The sequence below is a fragment of the Corvus hawaiiensis genome, chromosome 8 (assembly GCF_020740725.1).
Source record: "Corvus hawaiiensis isolate bCorHaw1 chromosome 8, bCorHaw1.pri.cur, whole genome shotgun sequence".
NCBI lineage: Eukaryota > Metazoa > Chordata > Aves > Passeriformes > Corvidae > Corvus > Corvus hawaiiensis.
Window position 1 is genome coordinate 28,247,158 of NC_063220.1, and position 13,560 is coordinate 28,260,717.

At 35.9% G+C, this 13,560-nt stretch overlaps 1 protein-coding gene across 2 annotated transcripts in view; it reads right to left on the minus strand.

Moving 5' to 3' along the window:
- Nucleotides 1-32: 32 nt before the first annotated feature.
- BMPR1A (bone morphogenetic protein receptor type 1A) overlaps nucleotides 33-13,560 on the minus strand; it is a 75,319-nt gene continuing 61,791 nt past the window's right edge. Inside the window, exons 4-14 of one of the 2 annotated variants that reach the window (XR_007205233.1) lie at nucleotides 12,956-13,118; nucleotides 11,521-11,623; nucleotides 10,906-11,005; nucleotides 9,999-10,098; nucleotides 9,026-9,170; nucleotides 7,729-7,921; nucleotides 7,044-7,341; nucleotides 6,370-6,545; nucleotides 5,725-5,855; nucleotides 3,219-4,643; nucleotides 33-664 (exon numbers count right to left, since the gene is read on the minus strand). Coding sequence is in view for 1 of the 2 variants with exons in the window: in XM_048311952.1 (XP_048167909.1) it covers nucleotides 4,518-4,643; nucleotides 5,725-5,855; nucleotides 6,370-6,545; nucleotides 7,044-7,341; nucleotides 7,729-7,921; nucleotides 9,026-9,170; nucleotides 9,999-10,098; nucleotides 10,906-11,005; nucleotides 11,521-11,623; nucleotides 12,956-13,118 (1,535 nt within the window). In the remaining variant the exon portion in view is untranslated. Of the gene's footprint in view, nucleotides 4,644-5,724; nucleotides 5,856-6,369; nucleotides 6,546-7,043; nucleotides 7,342-7,728; nucleotides 7,922-9,025; nucleotides 9,171-9,998; nucleotides 10,099-10,905; nucleotides 11,006-11,520; nucleotides 11,624-12,955; nucleotides 13,119-13,560 lie in introns of both variants that reach the window. The other variant, XM_048311952.1, reaches the window with a different exon arrangement.

The window sequence follows — 13,560 nt, forward strand, 5'->3', positions numbered from 1 at the left end:
ATCTTATAGTAACAAAACACATTACTAATGTGTACTAAAATAAGGTTATTTACTTAAAAATGATACATTGGACATAATCTGTGTACAGAACAAGCAATTCATGGTAAACTCAATAAGGCACCTTCTAAAGCAGATGCTGTACAAAATACATTAGTGTGTTACATTTTTAAAGTAGTATTCTACACTTCTGGCATATAACACACACAAGAGTGTGACCATTTGTCTTGTTCCACTCTTCTTTCATATTTTATTTACATCTTCTCTAGGTTAACTACAATGTTATTTATTCTTCTTGTATACAATATAGTACATTTCATTTTGGGCATGTCATGTCAGAGCACAAATGTCACTACATGATGTGGGCTTCTATAATTGCATTAAACAGTAAAATATTACAAAGCAACAATTACATTAGATTTGTCAAAAACCCAGAAGTAATGTGCCCTCTACTTCTGCTGTACAAACAAGGCGGAGCACCATGGCTCCATAAAGCACTGTACTGTGCAACACTGCCAGCTGCTTTTAGACATCACCCCTACTTGGAACAAAGATTGTGGGCACGGGATACAGACTTGACTCAGAGGCACTGTCAGGAGAGTGAGGAAAGGCTAAATCATTCTAGTATTCCAAAGAAGACGAGCATGTAACTTCCCTTTAAAAATACCTGCAATAGCAAAAGAATGTTTTTTAACTTTATATCTCTGCTCTTCAAACACTTTGGACCATTAAAATACAGTCTGTTAAGAGAGAGTAGATTAAATGTATCCAAATGATTTGTTTTATAAACACATTCAAATGGTCATTTAGATCAAGATCTAAAATTTGATTCTAGACTACTACGGAGGTAACTTAAAATACTAATTTTACATTTCATTCAGGACTTCAAAAGAGACTACTTAAGAAAATAATTGGGAAAAAGTGATGGATATTGGGAAAACCGTTTCTTGAGGAAAAATCACATTAATTAAAACTCAGAATAAACTCAAAGCCTAATTTTCTCTGCAGGAATATCACATTTCTGGTGGAACTTACAAGTTACCAGGAACACAAAAACTTTCCTTTTAGTTGCTGTAACAATAAGAATGAAGTAACTCCAATTATTTCCATCTAACTAAAATCACATGGAACAGGTTAAATAAACACAAAAAATCCCTCCATGTGACTGTTTAAGAACTTCCAAGGCACAGTCTTGATACTCCCCAAGGTATTTTCCACACAGTTATTTTTGTATTTAAAAAAAGAAAAAAAATGAAAACACATTTGCCAGTTTCGGAGGGTATCTTTTTGGATGACAAATGCTTAAAATTTTGAGCAACAAAATGAGATTAATCACAGTCAAATAAAAGAATCCTATTACCCTCTCTGACCTTAAAGGCTTCTGAACTCAACAGGATTGCATTAAACTACAACTTACCTTTGGAGTCTGCATTAACTATGCTTAATTATGTAAAAATTAATGGGCTGGCTTTGAGCACATTTATTTTTCCCAAATGATTGTTAAAGTACCAGTACAGACACCCTTTAGTGTTAACATTTTGTTGAGTATTGGAATCAAGGAAGCTCCTGTTCAGTGCAATAAAAATTACACATGCATGATACATTTGAGTATGAACAGAGTAACTGAAGTGCTGAAAAATTAGGTTTAAGGCAAAAAAAGATTTTTTTTTCCCTCTTGAAAAATCATCTTTGTGGCAGTCGGCTCCCTCTACATTAAAGTAAACGTGTAAATCAGTTTAGGTCCTAAGGTGTCTAACCATCCTATTGCCTTGCAAATGCCTAAACAATGGAAAAGAAAACCCGTGAAAATTTACAAATTATTGAAATTCATACTTCCAGCAGAGGTTTCCTGAAGACTTGGGAAAAATGAACTAAAAAAATCTTCACAAAACACGTCTACAGCTAATAATGATGTGGCAACTTCCAAAAGAAATGACAGCATATTCTACATAGGACGGGGTTAATTTAAACAGACCTCCATGCTTTGAAAGCTTAAGCTAGCAGGGTACCTAGATAAACATTTTTTCCTTCTTATTGATAAAAATTCTAGAGAAGGAAAAAGAAAGCTTATCCCTTACTGGTTTTGGCTTATACCAAAAAGTTTCCAACTACCTGTGCAAAAATTATGCGCGAAGACATGATTGACAATTTCAAAATCATCATATATTTCTTGGCAATGGACGGAGAAACTTTTTTTTTTAAAAGCCCTTTATCATGAGGAACGTGGCACAATATCATATATCTCTTGCTGTTTTCAAATAAGTTAAAGTTGACATACCTATGAACTTCTCAGCCAGATACATATTAATACTTAAAGGCATTACTAAACAAAAGTAATGACTTTATTTAAAAAAAAAAAAGTCCCTCGAAATAGCTAGTTTTCTATAAAATATGTAGAACTGTTAAATAAAGTCTGTACATCACAATAGAAAATAAAAATACTGCAATCTTTTGCCTGACCATTTACATTATGGGAACTACAGGATTAAAACAAAAAAGTAACATGCTAGAAGGTTGTAATTGTTCACAAATCACATTACTTCTGTGTTACATTGTTTCTATCAGTTGTATTTTCAAGGGAAATTTAAACACATCAAAACAATCTCCATGTAAATATTTCAAGACAACAAATAATCTGGCATAAATCAATCTGAAGTTTTAACATTTTTCATCAATTTTGGTATTATTCTTAACTTTTTTCTTCAAATCTCAACTATGGCATGTGTGTGTGTGTGCATGTACCTAGGAGTAGGCATTTCTTGTTTTGTTTCTTTTTTTAACTAAAGCACAAAACACACTGTATAAATAACTTCCCTTTTTAAAGTTATCTAGAACAAGATTTACAGTACAAAGTTATAGGCACTTAAATTATCAAATAGATTCAATGGTTCCAATACTGTGTGTTCAATCTTCAGATGATTCATGCTTTGAAGCTTCAGCTTGAGTCATGGTACTACTTTCTAACTTCCAAGTAGAAGTGCCAAAGGAGTTATAAATCAATAATTCTGCCTTGAGTAACCTCATGGAGGGTTCTGGCTTGTAACCAACTTGTGTGGGTCAGTGGTGAAAATGGGGGAACTTCAGTTTCTTGTGCAGGTTACACAGTTGGCACAATAAAACCAAGTTTTGCAATTCCGCTAGTTTACTGTATATCTTCATGAATTAATTTCAATGCCATTCCTCCCAAACTTAACTAGAACTTAAAACACCCACTGATTTACCTTGTCTCAAATCTTCACTTCCACTAAGTGGCCCACAGATGTGGCCTCCTGTGTCTACATCAGAGCAACCCAGCTCCAAATCTTCTGCATGCTGTGTCTGATCTTCAACAGTTCACGTACTCAGTTCTCCTGGTCTTGACCTTTATTGCATTCTCTAATCTTCAGAGCAGTCAGAGCTTCCTGCCTTCCCTCTTCTGTAAACCAGACCTGTTCTCAAGCCTTGCAAAACTCACCTTCTGCCTAGTTTTGTCAAATGATGAAAGAGCACATTGCTACAGCTGACAAATCCCCTCCTTTGTGGAAAGAAGTTCAGAGCATGACAGACACCTATCAAGTGAGTCCCAAAACAGCAGGAAGGCAAAACACATTGTCATTGGTCTTTCTGCTAAGATGTAAAGCATTTTATGGCAAAAATGCTGGTTGCATGTGGCACTGTGAAAAAATATGACAAATTTCAGAGATCCAGTTATGGAGCTCTTTCTAGACTGCAAGTGAGATGACCAAGGCAGCCTACAACTCTAGAAGAGATTGTTTCAAGCTCCTTACAGATTTAGGTAGGCATTCCTTAATTGATCAATGGTTCACATTTTTGCAGTTCTCCTCATGACCAAAACAAAACCAGAAAAAAAATTAAAACTGAGATTTCTGAAGATAACTTAATGGCAAAAGATTCTGTAGCAAATCTCTGATTGTGGAGCCACAAAATGCATGGAGCCCTGACCATAAAACTTTGTTCATTTAAATGGTTTCTTATATATTCCAAATGACAGCAAAATAATCCTGGCACACACATAAAGGCATAAAGAACTGTTAAACGGAGTAGTATCACAAACAGATTCATAACCTACAGGCTGTTTCACCAAAACTTGGTACGGACTGACTAGGTTTTATCAGGTAGAAGGCAAAAAAAAAAAAAAAAAGCTTATATTCTCCATCTCTGTTGAATCCATATAGCTTGTTAGGCTTTCACAGAAAGCACTGTAATCTGAACATTCAATTCAGTACCCAGAGTTTTACTGGAGACTCACTAAATATGATAGAAGTCTCAATGCAGCTCAAACCAAAACAAAATGTGTATTTTCTCAAGGCTGTCCATATATGTAGCACGTAGTGTGTAGAGGCTCTCAGTATCACGGTCTATGAAGTACTGAAAGATTTAATTAGCAGCCTGTAGAAGTGTGCTGAGAAAATATACTGAATCTCAGTTATTTCCTCTTTTCTATTTCTATCTTCCTCACCCACATTTGAGTGAAAAGATCTAGGGAGTCCAGCTTTGCTCTCCAAAGTCAATTTCCTATGTCAAATCTTTACGTCTTGTGATTCCACCATCTTGGCAAGCGTCTTCTTGATCCTCAAGGCAGTGAGCCTTGAGGCAGGATTATGAGCCCAGCACTCAGACATCAACTTCAATATTGCTCTTAAACACTGCAAAAGGAAAAGCAAAGGAACACTATTGTAACAACTGCGACATCCAAAGTGTATAGTTTTGGTTCACTGTTAAGCTCAAATTATAGAACTTTCAAGTCCAAAAATGTGCAACTTCCAAATTTTCTGCAGAATTGTTGGTAGAAAACTATTAAAGAGATCTACTGAAGGAAAAAACCCCAAACCCAATATCCACATGCCAATCCTCCTCTTCCCTCCCTCTCACTGCCTAGTATTACAGTAGCTGCATCTAATGAAAGTGTAGATTTAGTTTCCCAGTGATGCATTACTAGATATTCTCAGTATAACTCATGAACAGTGGTACAAATATGGTAGCAATAAACAGAAAAATTTCCACGTGTATGACAGGAAACCATAGCAAATTCCTTCACAGAAAACGAAGGTGTGGCAACAGTTCAACAGTCAGCAGTCCACAAAAAAAAAAAAAAAAAAAAAAAAAAAGGAGAAAACTGGGAATTCATAGAGGAAGTCAAGGACTCTGTGAAGAATGGATATGGCATATTTAATTTGCTATGTGAAATAGTTATGTCTTATTTACTGTGTTCAAGCTGTGGCCCTTTAAAAACACATCTAAATGAAAATACTTTAGTTACATCACAGATTGTACTGGGATGTAACAGTAAAAAAGGAAAAAAGGAAAGGGGAAATCCACAAAGGAACTGCTTCATCTTTCATGAAATATCTTATGCCACAAACCAATAAGCTATATACATGAAGACTAATAAAGCCAATAAAAAATTCTTTTAAGTTTTAGCTCCAATTAAAACTCTGAATATATTCCACTATCTAAAATAGATGATCTCAAGTAGAGCAGTATTCATACACTTGGATGCTGATTAAGGGTATCTTCCCCTCAGACCACTGAAAAGATACATTAAAAAATACAGTATTTTGAATCGATCTCAATCATGTCTTTCTCCTATTATTGCTGTGAGGTTTTCAAAGTACCAGAATATCTGAATGCAGTCCCTACTTCACAACATTTTAGTATTTATTAAACTAAAATACCCTCCTATATTAATGAACAAACTGAAGTAGCTTTTCCTCTCTGCACACTCACTTCATCACTGTTCCATCTGTTCGATACCACTGGGCGTAGGCGTTTGACACACACCACTTCTCTCATGTCCTCATAGGATGGATCATTTGGCACCATGTCATAATATGGCAACTGATACTCTTCAACAATACCTGGAGATAATTTTGAAAGATTAAGAACAATTAAAAGAAATAAATCTATATATCTACTCTAGGATTTCCTTAGCCAGGAACAAAAATTAACTTTGTGCCAAGTTAAGCTCACCACACTGTTTTACTGTGTAAAAATCTAAAAATTTCACTACAACAATCATAAAAGCTCCAATATTATGATTATTAACTTTAGTAGCTACAATAATTCCTTGTAGTGCCTTTGATTTTGATACCAAATGCTGAATTTGGCTTTTTCTAATCCACTACATGCTACAAAGAAGCACACAGAAATGTAAGATGGAAGAAGAATACAGGTGAAGATGTATAAGGATACAAAAGAAGAGCAAAAGAAAAGCCAGGATGAGTCACAAAAATATGTGTCAGACTATTACTACTGCTTTTAAAGAATACAAGCCTGATCATACAGCAAGCTAATTATATTATTTCCTGGTGAAGCATTGCTAAAGTGAGGGAAGGGCCTGGTAGATTTTATACAGAATATTTAGAAGTTTACCTCCTGTGACACAGCGCCGAGCCATTTCCCAAATGATCAGCCCAAAACTGTAGATGTCAGCCATGATGTACGGCTGGAAATGGTTTTTATTCAGGCTCTCATCCAGGACCTCCGGAGCCATGTAACGTTTTGTTCCCACTCTCGTGTTCAAGGGAACGTCAACTTCATTTGTGTCACTGTATGAAAACATTAGGAAGCTACTGAATTGTGGACTATTACAAGGTATGAAATACTGTATGGCACAATCACTAAAAAACCAATTCTCTGTCCCTGTAGAACTTAAACCAATAAAAGAAAAAGTATTTAATAATACCATTACAATATCACATCTTCGATTATGTTTCAACTGCCTATATGCTGTTCAAATTTCCTATGAAAGAACTTATATGATTGCCATTACTATAAAAGGCTAGTTTTGAATAAAAAATTAGTCTCCATTTCCTCTACAAAACTGTTATTTTCCCTAAGAAGAATATTTTCATTGTTTCTTAACAACCAATTTTCATCATGACGTCTACCAGCATTTGAGAACATTTTACTCTCAAAACTAAAAAAAAAAAAATGAAAGCATGCAACCAAATGATTCCATCTTCCTTTTAACCTGGGTATCTGATGCCAAATAAATAAATAAATAAAATTACAATAATGTTTTCCCATTAGAGAGGATTTCTTACCTGTTGAACTTGACTGCAAGACCCAAGTCTGCAATGCAGCAGGTTCCGTTTTTCTTTATCAAGATGTTTTTACTCTTCAGGTCCCTGTGTGCAATCGCAGGCTTGCCTTGTGTCCCGTAGATTTCCGTGTGCAGGTGGCACAGGCCACACGCAGCAGAATAGGCCAGTTTGAGCAGAGCCCTGTTGTCCAGGGTAGTGCATTTCAGAAAATCATACAATGATCCGTTTTCGTGATAATCCGTGATCAAGTAAAGCTGTGTCCAGGAGCCAGTGCCTTTAATATCTGCTGCTATGAAACCTATGGAATGTATAAACCAAGTTACTATTTATTTGCACATACATTTTTTATGCAGTAGATTTAGTAATAATTCCTACAGATATAATGTCTTGTACTGTATCAGAAGATATGTGGTCCCCTTATGAAAACTAATCATGTAGAATCTAGCTCTGATTCTATTTAATGTACATGAGGTTACCAGTCCAGCCTTCCAGCAAAGAGACTGCAGACACGTTTCCAACCAAGATTCTATCCTTCCAATAGCATTTTATTAGCACACATTAAGGGAAACCCATCTGGTTATTCCACAGAAGCTGCCTTAGACCCCTCAAGCCATCCATTAAGAGCTCCTGCTCCTCCACCCTCATGCCACCCCTCCAGTAGCCAAGCAGTGTTCTCCTGCCTTACCAAGGATGTTTTCATGTCGCATGAGGACAGTTTGGTAAATCTCTGTTTCTCGGAACCAGCTGGCTTCTTCTGTGGTGAAAAACACTTTGACAGCCACTTTTTCACCCCTCCATTTGCCCATCCACACTTCACCATACCGTCCTTTTCCAACTTGCCTCACCATCTGAATTTGTTTGGCAATAGTGCGCTGAACCTAAGGAAGACAAAAAAATAATTAGGAAAAAAAAAGAAAAAGAAATAAGAAGGTATAAGGTGGAGGAGGGAACAGCAGTTAACCAAAAGTACTTGGCCAGGCTACTTATCAAATTTGGATTGTTATAATTTTGATCCCATTGTAAAATTTGTTCCATGGAATTTTTCACTATTTCAATTTTGGACTCATTATTGCTGCCTCCAAGGTATAAAAATAACCCCAGAAGATTTAAGTCAGCACATCTTCTAATTGAAGGGTATGTTCTCTTGCATTTTATTTCTGATTTATAAATAGTCATCTGTCTCACTGGCTAATTTTTATGCAAGTATTATATAGGATGGTGAAAGAAAAAACTATGAACAACTATCACAAAATGGTATGGATTGGTAAGGACCTTAAAGATCATCTACTTCCCCCCTGCCATGGGTAGGAACACTTTCCACCAAAACAGGTTGCTCAAAGCCGCATCCAGACTGGCCTTGAACACTGCCACGGATGGGGCATCCACAGCTCTGTGAGCAACCTGTTCCAGTGCCTCAACATCCTCAGTCAAGAATTGCTTCCTATCTAAACCTACTATTGCATCCCATCTAAACCTACTCTCAGTTTAAAGCCATTTCCCCTTGTCCTATCTCTCTACATGCCCTTGTAAGAAGTCCCTTTCTGGCTTTCTTGTAGGCCCCCTTGGGTACTGGAAGGCTGCTCTGAAGTCTCCCTGTACACTTCTATCAGTCAATAAAAACAAAATCTATTTTAATAGTCAATGGAAACTAAGAAAATAAAATCTCTGAGTTCACTCAATTTGATACTTGTATTAGCCATTTCTTGCATTTTTATCTTAATGGCTGAAGGCTCTAAGTTTTCTTTAAATTTTGCTGACACCAACAGATTCTGTAACATACTCAATTGTGCACTTCATTTTAATTATGTGAAGATTGGCTTTAAACTTGTTCACTTTGTACTTCATCTTTCATCATAATGGCATATAAAATAATGAGCATTTTGTATGAGCAAACTGCTTTGTTCTAGGCATTAGATACAAACCAAACTTTGTACGTGATGGAGAGAAATCCAGTGAAGAAAAAATCTTAGTTTATGATTTACCAACAGTGGCAGTCCTGATCCACTCCCAGAACTCTGTGACTGGTCAATAAGGTCTTTTAATGACTCCCCAGCTGGAATAAATGCTTCATCTTGTTCCAGGTCACGATTGTAACAGTGCCTCTTTGCCATCGACTTACAGTAATGCCTGCAAAAGTAACAGAAGTTAAGCTGAACTCCAAAACACTTAAAATATGTAGCAAACTGATCTAGGAGAAGAGCTATTTAAATATGGAAGTTTTCTCAAAAGAAAAAAGAGAATCAGATTTTACTGTATCTTTTTTCTTTTCCTGAAATTTAACTTCCATAGCTTTTTAATGTTAAGAAGCTGTTGTAATGCATGTACGGGTCTGTCAGTTTATTATGAGTTACATGGAAATCCAGCATTTTTAATACTCAGCTCTCAGCCAGTGTTACCAGCACAACATTGCTGATTTTGGTTTAAATGAACAGACAGAACCTCGAACCATGGCAGCTGAGGCTGACACAAGCAGCTTTCCTTGGAAACCTTTCCTGCTAGAACAGTGACCACTCCAGCACAGGGCTGCGGCTGACAGAAGCACCTGAATGAACTGCCATAGTTCAGCTGGACAATTACTTAGTTTTGAAACACAGCAGATAAAAGAAAATCTCAGAAGCAGGTGAAATTTAACTATTGAAAGTGACTGAACACCCAAAGGCACAAAAAGCATGAAGATATTCCTGTTTACCAGCTGCTATAGCATCAAAGTTCTGTGTAGCTTACAAAACTGTAAATACTTTATAGCCAGGAAAAGGACCAAATTCAGTTAAATTCTCTGCCATGAACATTTCATTTTACCTAGTGATGGAAACTGCTACCCACAGAAATGTGAAATTAAATTACAACTGTTTCTAATCTACATATGATTAACTGTGAACATTTGCAAAATAACTGTTCTGTTTACACAGATTTGCAAAATTAAAAATGTTGCCAATAAAGAAAGTGCTTTCTTACTTGTAACAAAAGCAGCTAAATAAGATGACCATGACAATTATGCAGACTGCCATAGAAATCAACACTGCCATCCAACGAATGCTGCCATCAAAAAGTCCATCTATTTGACAAAAAAAAGAAAGAAAAAAATAGAAAGAAAAAAAGGAGAGTTTCCAAAGTCTATTAATTAAACATATACTGTAAACAGTTTATTTAGGTATGTTTTCATATACCATGTATTGAAGTAAGTATTTATATCAGAAAAGCAAAGATAAATTCATTTGGATGATGATAACCAAAAAAAAAAAAAAAAAAAAAAAAAGATTTTGGAGTTGTTTGTTTTGGTTGACTCTTGCTGGTTAGAAATAGAAATTAAGGATTTAGAGCAGTAAGATTCTGAGAAGGTATAAAGCAACAGTTAAACCAGTATGACTTGCCTAGCAATGAATGAGTAAGCTCATGAAAACAAACTATTTTCACTGGGAACAACAGAAAGAAGAGAATGAGTTTGCAATAAAGAGGTGTTAACAAGGTCAGAATACTTCTTTTATGATGGCATTCATAATAGTAAAAGCACAGCAGAGATTAAGAAAAACATTTTAAAAAGAGATCAGACTGTGGAAACTGAATAAAAACAGATCAGAATATCACATGTAGATGAAGATATGAGCACACTAAAAACAAGAATAAAAATACCATGAGTGACTGATGGAGGAAAAGATTAACTTGAAAGTGGCAAAAAAAGAAAAACTGAAAACAGAAAATGAAGTGTAGTACAGAGCTTCATACAAAAATTACTTCATAAGGGAAAAAACAGATCTGTGCAATACTGTAATCATATTTTCTCCTTACTTCCACTGTTGATCAGGAAAACCAGAACCTACACAGCATTTCTTAGTAGCAGTGTGAACATACAGGAGGTGTTTACCTGTACTATCAAGAGGTGGTAATGTTGGTTGCAAATCCTGATTGCAGAAATCCGTACGACAGCACTCAATCGTTCGACGTAACTGTGCTTTAGGCGAGTCCTGTTGAAGGAGAATTGGATACACATTTGGATTTTGAAGCTAAAATGGAGACAGGGCAGGGGATGCTACAGCTACAACACAGCACAGACAAAAGTGTAAGCTATTTTATTTAGAAGGCACTTCAACCACACCATTTAATGTATGAGATCACTCTGCAGTGGCAGACAGACATCATCTAATCTCTGAGTGCCTACATTTGATCTTGCATTTTTTTACATTTCATGAAAAGCATTTCATTGAACGTTTTTTACTTGTTGAACAGAAATAGATGATTTTTACTTAAGTTGCTATTTCATACATGGGAAAGGTCTTGAGCTTAGTCAAAACCAGTTAAATCATATGTTAAATAAATACTGCTCGTAAGACAAAAAACCCAATTTCTTTAGAAGTTTTTCTCTTATACTCATCATAGCAGCACTATTTGCTTTAGAAACATCTTCAGAATGCCATATAAAAGAGGGAGAGGCATAAAAATGAAACCAAGTAAGGCATTGGTATAAATCTCATTATGTCACCTTGCACTGGAAGTCTGAACCTTCATACTTCATGCACCCAGAAGCAAGCGTGGGCTCTCCATGTTCATCCTCCTCAATGATAGCAAAGCAATGCCCATTAGTTCTGGAATAAACATATCATGTGTGCTTTACCAGCATGTTTGTCATTTAATATGCAGCATTAGTTGACCATGAACCCATTAAGAATTCTAGAATGAAAACTTCTATAAAAATTCTTTTAACACATGGGTTACCATCCAGGTTGAGAATAAAAGACTCCCACAGTATTCTCAAGTAGAACACTAGACAGATGCTCTCTCACAAAAATTCATTCATTCCCTCAACACAGATACTACGGAAAACAAATTTAGAAATAATTTTGTTTACCAAAAATCTATTTACATTAATTCAAAGAAATGCAGATATGGAAAGCATAATGCCGTAAGATACCCTGCACATAGACACTGTGTTTTTAACTAATAGCTTTATTATCAGTATAATGGCCTATCAGTTACTAGGTCAGACAAAAATTAGTAAGGCCTATACTGACTGCACACACTAGAGGGCAATAAAAACCAATAAATAAATACCAAGAGGCTTGAAAGACAAAATACTGGAACGTTTTCTCAGCTCCAAACGGTTCGTAAGTTACCGCCTGTGTTTACATTTAAAAAGACAGCAGTGTTTATTCTACCTCCTTGGGTTCCATAAAAACTGCCTTATCTGCCAAGTGACACCTTCGAGAGACTGAATACTATGTTAAAGCGAAGACTCAGAGTACAGGAGCAAGTAATATGTTTTCAACTGTGTATATTAATTCTTAAGGAAGGAAACAGAAGGGCCTTGAACATGGAATTGCAAATGAAGAGAAAAAAAGGAAAAACAAGGACTTTTCAGGACATGAAAAAAAACCACCTTAAGCAAGCACATAACCTGTGTGCATGAGTCTGTTAGGATTCTTATGCCTATCAGAGAGAAAACTCCCCTCCTGTCTCTACACGTCCACAGGCTTTTCTTTATTTTCCCCTGCCTTTCCTTCATAGTCTGTAACTATTGAACATGTAACAAGAGGAATTCTCAGGAAATGGCTATGTTGTTTACATTACCTTTTTGACTACTAGCTGAAGAAATAAGCAAACAGGTGGTTGTGTCAGAAGGCTTAGATTTGGGTCACTTAATACTCACCCAGTTGTAAAATATCACAGGGTTACTTAAAACCTCTGTCCTTCAAAGCCATTGCTGGACTTAAAATGACCAGTTGCAAATGGTTCTAAGGTGTGGTGAAAACTGTATTGTTTACACAGAGATGACCATGAGTTTTAGCCCTCACAGAACATAATAAATTATGGTCAGATCACCTGAGAGAATCTTGGTCAGCCTCTAAAAGTAGTTTGCTCTCTCAAAACCCAAAATGATCCTCTTCAAAGAGCCTCTCTATGCTGAATGCAACACTTACATGCATGTGTTGTTAATAGCATCATCTGGACAATGTCCTGAGCAGTAGCACTTAAGAAAAGGTAAGGTGTCCTCTGGAGCAAGTGTTACTCCATTTGCTTGTTTCTTTTGGTCAGAATTTGTCTTCATTCCTGTACCATGAAGCATGCTGTCTAGCTTTTGACCTGGACATGAAAAAAATAACAACAAAAAAAATGTCTGCATCTCTTTGATAACTGTTCAAGAGTTTTATAGGCAAAACATGACAACAGAGTAATTATATTAATAAAGAACTGAACAACCTCCTCTCCTTTGTCTCCTTGGGACAATCTCCTCTCCCAAGATTATGGTAGAAATCTGAGTTAATAATTTTATTCTAGAAATACCTAGCTGAAATATTTTGTACCTTAACAGCAGATCTTCCAACCATAATCCATATAAACAGAAAGATATTTTCTCGTTTTGAAGTAGGGAAGAAAATTAGTGGTGTAACTGGTTAGAGTTTTCTGAAGAAAGCTTCTCTCATTCATGTGTTTAGAAAACCAAAATGCTGACGGCTTGATAACCACAACAAGAATAATTTTATGCATGACTGAACATACTTAATATGCAATTTTCTAATTTTCT